The sequence below is a fragment of the Cheilinus undulatus genome, linkage group 16, assembly GCF_018320785.1.
Source record: "Cheilinus undulatus linkage group 16, ASM1832078v1, whole genome shotgun sequence".
NCBI lineage: Eukaryota > Metazoa > Chordata > Actinopteri > Labriformes > Labridae > Cheilinus > Cheilinus undulatus.
Window position 1 is genome coordinate 34,402,305 of NC_054880.1, and position 14,008 is coordinate 34,416,312.

The 14,008-nt window shown below is 38.8% G+C and overlaps 1 protein-coding gene across 1 annotated transcript; it reads left to right on the forward strand.

The window, feature by feature from the left end:
* The first annotated feature begins 2,000 nt into the window (after nt 1-2,000).
* fabp3 (fatty acid binding protein 3, muscle and heart) lies at nt 2,001-9,661 on the forward strand. The gene is made up of 4 exons (XM_041809267.1): nt 2,001-2,196; nt 6,895-7,067; nt 9,035-9,136; nt 9,219-9,661. The coding sequence occupies exons 1-4, from the start codon at nt 2,127-2,129 to the stop codon at nt 9,270-9,272; spliced, it is 399 nt and encodes a 132-aa protein (XP_041665201.1). The 5' UTR covers nt 2,001-2,126; the 3' UTR covers nt 9,273-9,661.
* Nucleotides 9,662-14,008: the final 4,347 nt, after the last annotated feature.

Below are 14,008 nucleotides of genomic sequence, written 5' to 3' on the forward strand. Positions count from 1 at the left end.
ACGGGTAAAAAGTGGCAAGTGATGAGATAAAAGGAAAAAAGTGTCAAAAATAGGGAAACCTGGTAAAATAGGTTACATTTTGCAAAATGAGAAGCACATATGGGTTAGAATGGCAAGATAAGTGAAAAAAATTGTCAAAAAGTGGTAAAAATTGGTGTAAAGTTACAAAATGGACAAGAATATAAAAAAATGGGTTAAAAGATGCAAAAAGAGTTAATAGACGGGTTCATTTGGCAAAAAGGAAAAGGTGACTGAAAGCAAAAAAAAAAAAGGCTGAAAATGGGTGGGAAAAGTGGTGAAAAGGGTTAAAAAGTAACACGAGTAAACAATTTCACAATCAGAACCCATTACAGTTTTTCTCAGTCGCTTTGGTACATTTCTCGAATCATCCTGGACATTTGAAAAACAGTAAGTGCATTTCTCAAAACAAATCGTACAAATAGCAAAAAACACCATGGATTACCTGTAAAAGCCAGTCCCCTGCTCAAAATCCTTAGTTAATCTCTCGAAAGTAAATATCTGTGTCAATGAACATGTCAGTGCCATCAGAATGACTAGTCCTTGTGTCATTATGAACGGATAAGACAGCCAAATCACTTAGTCATGTTGTCAATATAACAGTGTACTCTGGAGGGATGTTCTGATGTAAACTATGGCTAAAGTTTTGATGACAGTTATTGTAAATTGTAAGTTACACCTTAGTGTATGTGGGAGATTGATTTCATTGTGATACAGAAAGGAAAAGACAGCACTGCATAGCTCAAAGAAAAAACAAACAAGAAAAAGTAGAAATGTGAACATAGGACAGTCTCAGTGAAAACTGTAGGAATAACAGTGCAGTCTTCCTACACCTCCTGACGTTCCTCTCTGTTGGGACACAAATTCTCATCCACATCACAATGAATATCTTCTCTTGCGACGCAGCGTCGAAAGAATCTTTAGAGTGTCTTATCCAGCCTCTGCAGGTATCGGCTGTGATGTCACCACACGCTGCATCCATGGCAGCCAGAAGGGTCATCTGTGTATGTGGCTGGTGATCATATACTCTCCATCTCCATGCTGAGAAAATTCCTCAATCATCAAATTCTCCTCAATCAAAATCTTTGATCATTGGTTGATCTACTGCTTCACACATTTCCCTTCGTTAGAGAAAGTCAAGATTCACCTGGGAGCAATTTACCAATTCAGGACAGATTTAGGAAAAACAGTAATGGAAATATGCTGACATATTATGACAACATGTTCAACCATTATGCATGTAAAGATTTATGTGATGAACTAGTGCCTAAATGTTGTGGGGGGTGGGACTGTTCAACAGAGACCCATTATAATACATCTTGATCAACATGACATAAGCAATAAGTAATGTAGGAAACAGCTGAGAGTTGTACATAATCATTTGCATGGATGTACCAAAGCATTTGCAACTTGTTCAAAGAAATGAGAAACTGCTTTTTTGATGTGCACAAGTGACACAATGATGTGAAGATTGAACAAGTAGTTTTGAGAATTTCAATTCTGATCTGAGAAACGTACCAAAGCCACTGAGAAAAACTGTAACAGGTTGATACACATTTCAGCTCCAAAATGAAGTAACTGTTAGCCAGGACTGTTGGCCACCGATGCTACTAATTCAATACACATACATTTATATCATCAATAAATCACAGTTGGAGGTCCAGTCTCTGGGGTTTTCAGCGTCCCAGCCAAATCTATGGGCAGGCCTGGGTATCTTATGTAAAATAATATGACTTTCACACATAAAAAGGGTTAGAAAATAGAACATATCCGCACATGACAGATGCTTAAAGATAAAATAACTCTACTGAGACAAAACAAAGCGATGCAAAGAAACCACTGAAAAGCAGCTCATGTTTTCCAGTTAATCATAGTATTTGCATGGTAGACACTGCTGCAGAACAAGTTCATCATCCCCCACCGCCCCTCCTCTTCTCAGCCTGATGACGTCACGAACAGCCGGTATAAATCCAGCCAGTAGGCTCGCAGCAGCAGCCGGTGGCGCTGACTACACTCTCCCCGTCTCTCTGTCTGTCTCTCTCTTTCTCTGTCGCTCACGCCCTCACACCGTTTCTTTCTCGCGCCTGTACCTCCACCCTGCTGCAGACATGGACGCTTTCGTTGGCACATGGAACCTGAAGGAAAGCGTCAAGTTTGACGAGTACATGAAGGAGCTGGGTAAGAGATGGTGTTTTTAATGCTTATAAAAAAAAGATACAGTATGCGCATGCGCGTGAAAGAAGAGAAGCTGCGATGGTAGCGCTGCATGCGAGCACGTGCAAAAATTACAGCTACAGGACACATAAATATTGGTGTTTAGCGTGTTTTAGAGCTGTTGCTGGTGAATATAAATATAGGAAGATTTATACGTAAATATGTGAGGGATAAAGATGGAGGCTGAGAAAAGATGAGGAGATAAAGGGGAGAGGGAGGGAGATGAAGCAGGAGGAATGTTGAACCGCATGGCTTCGGCGCTGGAAACGGGAGGGGCCGTTTTTAAGTGGAGTAACGGAATAACCCCCCACTGTGAAAAAAACACTGAATGGGAACCACAGGCATTCACTCACAGTAGTACACAGACTAACACTCGAGCGTAATGTGGGTGACCCTCGCTGAAAGCTGCTCATTGTTAGAGGCTATGGGAGGAGGAATATCTAAACGGGTCAGTGTAGGATACGGTCAAGAGGTTTTGGTTTAATAATGAGAAATCCAAAATCTGTTTCCATACTGCTGTTTAAAATTAGGAAAACACTGAAAAACCTGGCCTTGGAGTCTGTATATTGAACAGCCAACAGGTTTTTAATTTTAAATGTGAAATCCAAATCAACTTAAAAAAAAACAAAAAAAAAACGAAAAACAAAAAATGAAGTTTCTCATTTTTTATTTCCTGAACCCAGGGGGGTGAAGAGAACACTGATGAAGTACCATTCTTTATTCACAACACCTCCAGGGGGCACTAATATAGGATAAAAATATGAAATTACCAATTTTCTATTTGTGATTTTCCTTTTTTCTAAGAACAAAAACAGCAAGATGAGAAACATACCTTTTTCATTTATTTATTTATTTAGGAAACAAAAGGGTTTTTTGTTTTCTCATGTTTGAAGTGCCTTAAAGAACCAAAGGCAGTTTTTTTCTGTTTCTTGATTTTGGATTTTGCGTTCCAAATGAAAATCTGTTGGCTATCAAATACACTGAGCACCCCTTGGCCCTTTCAGGCAGTTTGTATTAAATTTGGAATCTAAAAGCAGAAAACAAAAAAGAGCCGTTTTAATATTCATTTTCCAAAAAGAATTGAACAAATGAAATATATTCTTTCAATTAATTGTTTGTTGTTCAGATTAAAAAGAAGAAAAGAATGTAAGATCAGTCTCCTAGTCTTTGGTATTACTCCAAAACAAGCAGTTTTTCATTTCTTTCCTTTGTTGAAATTAAAATAGAAACATCACAAGAATCAAAAACAGTTATTTCTTGTTTTCTGTTTTTTTGAATCCAAACTTCAGAAGAACTGCCTGAAAAGCTAAGGAAGTTTTTTTAAAGGCCGGTATTGGGAAGGATGCTTGATGATTCTGTAACGAAATATCAGTTGGCCGTGAAATACACTGGCCTTTTTCAGGGAGTTTATATTAACTTGGGAGTCTACAGATTGAAAACAAGAAAGAGTGTTATCTTTTTTCGAATCTTTTTTTTTTCTTTTTTGCAGAAAGAATTGAATAAATGAAAACCAGTTTTTTTTTCCTTCTTAACATATTTTTATAGAAAGAGAGAAACCAGACACGAAAGCGTGTTTTTTGTGTTCCGTTTTTGATTCCTAGTATAATATGAACTGCCTAAAAGGGAAAGTAGCCTATGTGTGTTGTTTTAAACAGTCATTGGGGAAACAGCTCGTTTCTGGATTTTGGATTTCTCATTTCAGATTAAAAATTGGTTTGCTATAAAGTACACTGACCAAACCGTCCCCTGTGCCAGGGCAGGGAGCTACTGTGAGGACAAAGTGGGCTCTAAATATTTCACACATGCACTCTTCTAGTTTGGTTTATGTGTGTGAGATGTGGTCAGACTCTCTGATTTTACAACCAGGAAAATGCCACTTAGCTATTTGACTCTGGAGCGTGGGAGATATGTGTCGGGTAACCTCACAGCCATATTAACATCGACCTATCCCCTAGTCACCATAGTACCCAGAGACCCCCCAACCTCTAACCCCCCTTGATCAATGAGGCATCAGCACGGACATACAGCGGCTTTTTGTTGTATTGATTGTGGGAAAAGTCACTGCTCTTGCTTTTAGAGACGAACTGGATAGTCAGCCTAAACAAAAAGTAGGTTGTAGAAAAGGGCGTGAGTCAGTGTTGTCCAATGAAATGAACTCTCTTGATCCTTTACACACACTCCCTGAAAGGAAAATGTGTAATCATTGGCACACGTACACGCCTGGACTGGCAGTCAGGTCAATGGGACCATGCAGCGTTTGAAGAACATGCTGCAGGTTTGGACGATAGACCAACAGATAAGAGAGTTTGACTGCTGAAGGAGACCCAGAGGGCAAATTAAGTTACCATACTGACACTTAATAATCCTTCTCTATTTAATAAGTACAGAAGAATTGGATTTATAACTAATATCAGATATTTAATACAGTTAAAGCACATATATGAATAAAGTTTTGGGATGTTAGTTGTGGGCAATCACTTTGATAGAACAGGAAATGTCTTAACTGTTGTATAACTGCCTTGAACCCCTTTGCAATTCACAGAAGACAAACTTTTCTCACTCTGGTGTGACATTCACTTCCTGTGAGGTGTCACTCATTTGACTTTTATGGCATTTGGCACCTGCTCTCAACTAATATCAAAGGAACTGCCTTGAAATTTCATATCAGTTTTCACATTTCCAACAGAAAAGTCAGTGTTACTACCAGCTTTATCAGCAAAGTTTTTCTTATCCTGTCAGATAAACCAACATCTCCGTTATGGACTTGTTGCAGAAGCTCATTGACCCGAGAAGAAGAATCCCATTGACAGTGGTGATCCGAGGCTTCTCCTTTAGCGCATACTCAGGAAAAGTCAGAGCCATACGATGATTGATAAGAGCAAAATGTCTCTGAGTGAACTGATTGCCATTGAATGTAATGTAGATGTTAAACTCACCCTAATGCTGTTATCAGACCAAATATGAACTCAGGTTAGGGTTAGGGTTGGGGTAGGGGTTAGTTTTCAAACCTTTTTATTAGATGAATTCTGTTCTGGGACTCCTCATTGAAATTAAAAATCTATACAAATATGGACAATTTAAAATGATTTTATTTTTTGAAATGTATGTTTTGCAACATTTCTTTAACCAGAAGAGGCAGCCATCAGATTTTGTTTGATTCAATTCAACAACTTTGTTAATCCCTCAGGGGTATTTGGTTTGGCAGCAGCTTGTATAAAAAAATATCGATAAAACACAGTGACGCAGAGCAACAATATGTGTAAACTTAAATTTAAACACACACAAGCTACTCCTGGGTCATACAGGTACAGGCATGCCTTCTGGCAGAGCTATCATTAACAAATGAACAAATTTGTTTGAGTTAAAACGTCTCTAAACAGCAATTTAGTCCGTTGTAATACGTGTTGCTGCAGCTCATATTAAAGCCAGACAGGACAACAGAGTACGTTCGCTTCAGAAATTAAACTTAGAGAGGAGAGAACACGCCTTTACCTCATTACTGTGCTTCACATTAACCACACAGACACTAACGAATGATGTTTGGGTTCTTATCTGACTGTTCTTTAGTGTTTGAGTGAAAAATGATGATGGGTGGACTGAGAATGAGCTGCTTTCTCCCATGTAGCTTGCTGCTACACAAGCCGCATTGTTTACAACACATTCATGCTACCACGCCCAGCAAAAACGTCAAAATTTGGATCGGTGATGTTGCTCGGCACAATCAGTCCAATGTCCGATATAAAATTAACGTCAATATCAGACCCTATACTGATATTGGAACTGGTCTGGCCCATTCCTCAAGATAATAGATAGGGAATAATGGCACTGTGCTCTGCATTGCTTACTTTCCGTCTCGAATTCAGGGCTCTTAAAATTAAGTGCCATAAGCTGTATATACTAAACCATAAACTGCCATTTCATTTTGGGAGAAAACCTGTTAAAGGTGGCCTTGCAGGTTGGCCTTGGTACTCGTGAAGCATTCCAGGATTGATTGAGGACAGCTACTTTTACCAGCTTTTCTCCTCCATTGTGTGAATTACATATATGGAACCACAGCGGTAGTATACTGTTGAGTAAAGGCACATTACATTGTGCAGTTTTGTTGAAACAACTCAGTTCCAATTGACAAGTAAAAATGAAATGTGGGTGGAGCTGAGCAGCACAATCTTGTATGCATATTGGAAATGTCTATCGTAACAGCATTACAGCTAAAAAGTAAAAGATTTCTCTGACTTTGAAAACTGTTTATTGAAGTACTTGACTTGAAATTCAAATAAAATGGGCATAGTCTTTTTTATTAGTCATGTTGACATTTCAGTGTGAAAATTTTATGCATTTCATCTTTACTCTTAAATTTTAGGGCCATTAATTAGTTAATTATCCATTTGAATCCAAGGCTGATAGGAAAACATACGCATATTTTTTCTTTGCAGAAGAGGAATTTCCTTTGAATCATAAAGCTATGACTTCATTTATACTGTCCTTTCTGCCTAAACGCCCTCCTCATAAAGAGAAGCATTTAATCAGCCTCTGGTGTTTTCGCTACGTTAGAGCTAATTTGCATGTAACTTACTTCTATTAGCCTAAAGCACCTCTGTGTGTCGGAACGGTTAAAAGAGTTTTCAGTTCATTTGACGTGTCTTTTTTTTTTTTTCTCTGCAGGTGTTGGCTTTGGAACACGTAAGCTCGGCAACATGACCAAGCCCACCACCATAATCTCAGTGGCAGACGACACCGTGAAGGTGGAGACAAAGAGTGCAGTTAAGAACACAGAGCTCTCCTTCAAGCTGGGAGAGGAGTTCAATGAAGTCACTGCAGATGACAGGAAAGTCAAGGTGAGAGGGCAAACGTGGAGGAAGAGCAGCATGTAGGAGTTTACTAATAGTCACCAAACGTGTTGAACTTTCAATGATAATGGTGATCTTTACAGTCACTAGGATGGTTTATCAAACACACAGCTGTCTAGACTGTGTGTTTCCAAGACTAATTGGAAACAGTAACTACTACATGATAACATCTATTCTGAGACCAAAAATAATCACAACACATTTAAACTAACAACAGAATAGATTTTTCAAAACTATCTTTTGAAACCAGTAACTGTTAGATTGTTGTATATATTTCTACATTATGAACAAAGAACTGCTTCCTAGAACAAGGAGCTGTATCGGGGCACTAGGAGCCTACCGGCTACGGGGTGGTGCTCCACGTACAGAGGTGTTGGTCCTTGAAGCAGGCAGCCTGGGTTCAGTCTGGCCTGTGCCTCCTTTCCCACATCATTCCCCACTCTCACCCCAGTTCCTGGCTATATGCACTGTCTTATTTCTACAATAAAGATATAAAAGCCCCAAATCAATCTTATCAGTACAAAACAAAAACACTCCATCACTAAATATAGCCATAGGTTTGCTGGGCTGGTCCTGAACTGACCGCATGTTGGCGTGCTTCAGTATCACTTTCCTGTTGTCATTTTGAGGCAGGGCTGAATTTAACTCTGCTAGTTTCCTGTGTGCATTTAGCTCTGTTTGAGGTATAGATGTGTTTGAGTTCATAGGCCCAGCAGATGTTTACTCTAGGAAACCTAATCTGCTACTAAAGCTAGCTACTGCAGGCAAAAAATATCTGGGATATTAAGTATACAGCACTAAAGAGGATTTAATAGCCACTGAAAACATTTTTTGGATGCAAATGGGTGTTTTTTTTTTTCCAATTCTAACAAAAACTCAGAATTCTGAAAACTAGAGCCCTGTGCAGGACTCTTCTTTATCTCACGCACGCCCACTCCTGCTGGATTTCTGACCATAACCACCCACTTGCACAGTTGCATGCTGTCCACACCTGCACAGATTCTGACAATCAATGTTTAATATTCAGAACAACACACATTACGTTCAATTAATGAATGGCAATATTACGGTTTTCACTTAAGCACCACGGTGAAAAATCATGAAAAGGGGTGTTTTTCCCAAAAACCTGCATAATGGCTCAGTGACTCCAAGCGGCATTGCTTGTGTGCAATGATAGGCCTACAACATAATAAAAGCAGCATTAAAGCCATGCCTTTTAACTTATTTACAAAGTTTTATATTGCACACTTTATTGTGGAGCTTTAAAAAAGCATTACAGAGGCAGACATAATCTAACACGTTTATGCAGCACCGCCAGACACAACTGACAAAAACAGCAAAGTAACTGTGATTTCTCACACCAGCGTTTAGCACATGTCTTGTATTTTATTGTTTAATATGAGCAAAGGTACTTTAAAGAGAGCTTACTTCAGTCTGGGGTTGTGGATCAGGTGTATCATCACATCCAGGCGTGTCAAATATGTTTCCATGTGGCTGTGTTTCGAAGTGAGTGAAACTGAAGTGAACAGTAAATAGAATATGTTAATATGTATAGAAAATCTGTACATATTTATGTTTTTATGGCAACAGTTTTGAACCAGTACACCTAAGAGGTCTTCTTAGAGGTGTCAAGGACAATTGGAGCAAACGTGTGGTGTGCAAATCAAGACAGACATACAGATGGACAAGCTGCCAATTACAGGAGTCAGATAAAGTCAGAATTCTGACTTTTTTCTTAGAATTGGAAAAAAATTAGCATCTCATTTTTTTTTCAGTGATCCAGATCCTCTTCTGTAATACAGCAAGTGAAGACCCAGTTAGAATGAGAGTGACCTTTACAATTAGCTAGTACTTGGAATGAATAGTCCTGATTTTATTCAGTGAATCAAACATGAATTCATGTGATGATTATGATCTTCCATGAGCACTGAATTTATAAACCGTCTCTGTCTCAGTCTATCGTAACATTAGATGCTGGGAAGCTGGTTCACGTACAGAAGTGGGACGGCAAAGAGACCAGTCTGGTTAGGGAAGTCAACGGCAACAAACTCACGCTGGTAAGGACCGAAACACAATGACCATATTAAATCTCTAACACATGATTGCTTTCTGAATTTTAACTCTATCTTTGTCTTACAGACGCTAACAATCGGCGAGATCGTCAGCACTCGTCACTATGAAAAAGCAGAGTAAAAATCCAAACTCTGGCTCCTTCCTGCAGCATCTTCTTGCATCCCCTGAAGCTTCGTTACCCCAAAACTTAACATCACTTCAGCCCTGGCCAATAAAACCTGTTCAGTGTCCTTAATTTCCCTTCATGCTGTGGAAACAGTATTAACATTTCTGCTGACTGCGACCTTTCCCTTTCTCCATGTCCCTCTTTTTCCTTCTACTGTAAGAAACACTGAATAAATTCCGATTGTGTTGTTTTTGATGTTTTTCTCTAAAATCCCAGGTCTGCATATTTCTTTTGTTTTTTTAGAAAATGTGTGATGCATGGTGCCCATGATAAACCTGGACAGTGTAACATTTCAAAGTTTGCCTAAAATATGTGTACACTACCAAATAAAACAGAAAAACTATGGTTTTGTCCTGAGTACTATCTCTTTTCCCTTTCATACATTTAGTTAAAAAAAGTTTACTCTTTAAATACTAAGTTTACTTAACTTGATTAACTTAACTGTTACCCTGAAGTCTACCAACACTGTTGTGAGCAAATATCCAGGAGGGACAGTACACATTATTCCAGTTTACTACACAATGCAAAAAGTCGATCGCATCAGATACTATTCAGGTTAAGGCCACATAAAACATGAAGTAAGATGAAATTTCAAAGTGGGAAGGCCAATAATTAATCTGAAGTTAAGCTTTGGTTGGCTGACTAAAGAAAAAAACAAAAGGGGAGCCAGATTTCAGAAGTGCAACACAATTGTAGACGTCAAAATAGATCCAAACATGTGACCAAAGTTTCCATCTCAACTAGTTTAACAGACTCCTAGGGAGGTTAATTATAGCTCCTGCTACGGTGTGAGTTTGTATCGTGCCCAGTGGTTTAGTGCAGGGTATACACGAGAATATGGATTATACCCACTTATCTTTTAGTCTTCATAGAGCACAGGTAAAGGTGCATATCATGAAAAAGTTCATTTATTCTTGTGATTTAATTCAAGAATTGAAACTTCCTTATATTCTAGATTCATCTCAAAGTGAAATATTTCAAGAGTCTTTGTTTTAATCTTGATGATTATGTCCACCACTCATAAAATTCAAAAATCCACAATCTCTAAATATTAGAATATCTCAAACACCAGTCCAAAATGAATACAGAAATCTCTCAGTACTCAGTCAGAGCTCCTTTCCAATGAATTCCTCCATCCATGTAATGTATCATGGAGCCAATTAGTCTGGGGTCCTGCTGGGGTGTTATGGAGTCCAGGTTGCTCTGACAGCAGCCTTCAGCTTGTCTAGATTGTTGAGTCTGGTGTCTCTCATCTTCCTCTTGACAGATCCTCTATGGGGTTCAGGTCAGACCAGTTGGCTGGCCAATAAAACACTGTAACCCCATTGTCAGTAAACTGATGGAAGCATGAAGGGCTCTAAAAACTCCTGGCAGGTGGCTGGCAGGATTTACTCTGGATTTGATAAAGACCAGTTGACCAACAGCAGCAGATGACATGGCACCCCAAACCATCACTGACTGTGGAGACTGGAAACACTGGACTTCAAGACCTGAAGAATTCTGTGCCTCTCTGATCTTCCTCCAGACTCTGAGACTTTGATTTACAAATTCAAAATGTACTTTCATGTGAAAACAGGACTTTGGACCACTGAGACCACAACAGTACAGTTCTTTTTCTCCTTTGCTCAGGTGAGACTGATGACACCTATGGTTAGGGATTGGCTCCACTCTAGAAACAGGACACTTGTAGTCCATTTCCTGGACCTGTCTGTGTGGTGGTCCTTCATCCACTGACTCCAACCTCAGTCCACTCCTTGTGAAGCTCCCCTGAGTTCTTGAATCTGCTTTGTTTGACAATCCTCTGAAGGCTGAGCTCATCCCTGATGGTTGTGCTTTTATACCACACTTTTGACTTCAGTTAACTTTCCATAAATCTGCTTTGATACAGCCTCTGTGAACAGCCTGACCTTTCAGCAGTGACCTTCTGTGGCGTACCCTCCTCCTGGAGGGTGTCAATGATTGTCTTCTTGACATTTTTTGTCAGCAGTCTTCCCCATGGTTGTGACTGTGTGAGCTGAACCAGATTGAGAGATTGAAGTCTCAGGGAGCCTTTGCAAATCCACAATATTCTAATATTTAGAGAGAGTGGATTTTCATGAGCTGTTAGCTGTATTCACCAAGATTACAACACAAAAAGTCTTGAAATATATAACTTTTTATGAGATGAATCTAGATTATATGGAAGTTTAACATCCAAAAGTGTAGAAAATGACATTTTACATGATATTAAATGTTTTGAGATTCACACTTGTACCTCTAAAACCACTCTGGTGCCCATCATTCAGTAGTTTGCTGCATATTTTCCCCAATGATGGAGAAGAAACTTGCCTTACTGGGCCTCTTTATTGGCTTGTCCTCATAATTGTCTTTGTTGGTAGCTGATGGCAGCACTTCTTCTAAGCTTGCTTCCTTCATCATAATCTCATGAAAATCCTTTCTACCTTAGGTCAAGCAGGAGAAGTTTAGTGTCAATGTGCAAATACAAAAGGCCTGTTTTTAGGTGAATTATATATCCAAGAGCAATCCTTTCCTGGATAGGTTGTTAAAAAATTTGCAGCATTTATCAGGAGTGTATGTTCTTCTGCTGGCATCACTATGCCATTCTGGTCTGGCATGGTGAGGGGAAAGTTTAATCAAAGCCTGGACTAGGTGTTCTCTGTATGTTGTGTACTCGTACATTCAGTGTGTGAGTGTGGTTTCTAAATTCAGATGGCTCCCTCCTTCAGTAGACGGACGTCATGTGTTGGTGACACACTGCCAACTGGAATCAGGGTGAAGAGGTGAAAGGTTACAGGGCGATTCAGGCCACCTCCTACGGTTACACTGAATGGTCACAAGACAGAATGAGCCATATACACAACAGAAATAGATCATGGCTACAATCTATTTATGACATATGCACAGCTGAAATACACACTTTTTTGTTTGTTTAGGAGAAATGTGGACGCACACTGCACATTTTTAATACTTTAATAATTTTGTTATTTTACTGATTATTACCATTAGAAACAATGGAGAAAAGAACAAGCCCTTCAGTCATGTCTTTAACCACAATGCTGCAGTTTGCATGTGTTTGTTAGGTAATTAGAAACAGTCAGGGCATGCACTATTGACTGCCAACAACTATTATCAGTCCCTTATAGTGATAATTCATGCAGCTATGCTGTGTGTGGATTCATATTTGCCCACCGTGTTAGTTCTCAAAGGTGATCTACGAACAAACATTGTCATAAAGAGGTTTATAAATCACACCTGAAAGCTTGGTAAAGGTTTGTATAAAGGACCAAAAGCAGTACAAATACAAAAAAACATAGCAGGAGAAAAACTCAAGATCATTCATTTAAAAAAAATTGAATATTGAGCAGGGATGAAATTTCACCAACCGTCTTATTGCAAAGGTGGCATCACTCACAGTACCACTCTTGAAGTCACTGATCTCTTCAGAACAACCAATTTATATCACAAATGTTTGTGGATGGAGACGACATGGCGAGGTGAGGATTTTATACACCTGTGGCAACGGGTCTGATTCAAACACATGAATTCAATAATCAATAGGTGTGGCCAAACACTGTTGTCCATACAGTAAACCTTTGCCACAAACTTGGTTCAGACCATGCTATAAAACCCAACTACTGGTTCTTCATATAGACATGAACTTTATGAGTTATGAGAGAAATTCATAATTACAAGATACAATTTACTTTAATAGAACTTTTGTTATCCCTTGAAAAATGCAATTAATTCAGAATCTACCCCCAAGCAATAACACTTATTAAGGAATTATGCAGAAATAATTTATCTTTTTGCTGATTATCATGTTTTTTAGATCACACAGAGGCATCACTATTCATTCTGTTTTGTAACCATATAAAAAAATAAATCCTCACGAGTTTTAAGGTGTAAAGAAATTATGTATAGGGGCTTTTTATTCATGTCACAAACCATGGGCACATACATGTTTATCAGTGTAGAATAACTGATTCACACATTTGTTTTGCAAGTCAAGTAGTGTAATAATTTAGGGATCTTTGCTGACTTACAAAGAAAAATTAAGACTATATAGAAGAGCATGTACTGTTCTCCAATCAGAACTCCCCGAGACAGCCTTGCTGCAGACTTCTCACAGACCGTTATTCTTAGACACCGTCTATTTCAGAATGGAAATTTACGCTAAAACTTTCTAAATAAAATCAGATTAAACTTCCATTCAGGGTAAGGGTTAAGATAAGAGCTGGGATACCGAAATGTAAAATTTACAAAATCTGACCTCATTACAAAACTTTTAATAAAGCTGAGTAAACAGTCTGCAGGAAAAGAAGTTAACCTTCATGAATACATTTTCATGGAGGAAACATAGCTTACACAGCGGCGTTACGTAGCTTACACAGCAGAGTTATGTAGCTTACACAGCGGAGTTACGTAGCTTACACAGCAGAGCTACATAGCTACAGCTAAGCTCACAAAGCAGTTATGCAAGCCACTTATCTATGCAGCTAAACTAACTTTAGCTATGTTTGCTAAAGCTCACATTGCTAAAGCTAACTTAGCTATAGATAGGGCTACGTAGGGGCTACGTAGCTATGTTATCTAATGTAGCTATGTTAACTTTAGCTATGTTTGCTTAAACTCAAGTCACCAAAGCTTACTTTGTTATATTGGCTTATGTTGTAACATCAGTTACATACAT

What these genes read in the sequence shown, in the direction of transcription:
- fabp3 (XM_041809267.1), top strand. Translation starts at nt 2,127, where the DNA reads ATGGACGCTTTCGTTGGCACATGGAACCTGAAGGAAAGCGTCAAGTTT. An exon ending in CGAGTACATGAAGGAGCTGG is followed by an intron (nt 2,197 to 6,894) that starts GTAAGAGATGGT and finishes TTTTCTCTGCAG; the next exon opens with GTGTTGGCTTTGGAACACGT. An exon ending in CAGATGACAGGAAAGTCAAG is followed by an intron (nt 7,068 to 9,034) that starts GTGAGAGGGCAA and finishes TCTCTGTCTCAG; the next exon opens with TCTATCGTAACATTAGATGC.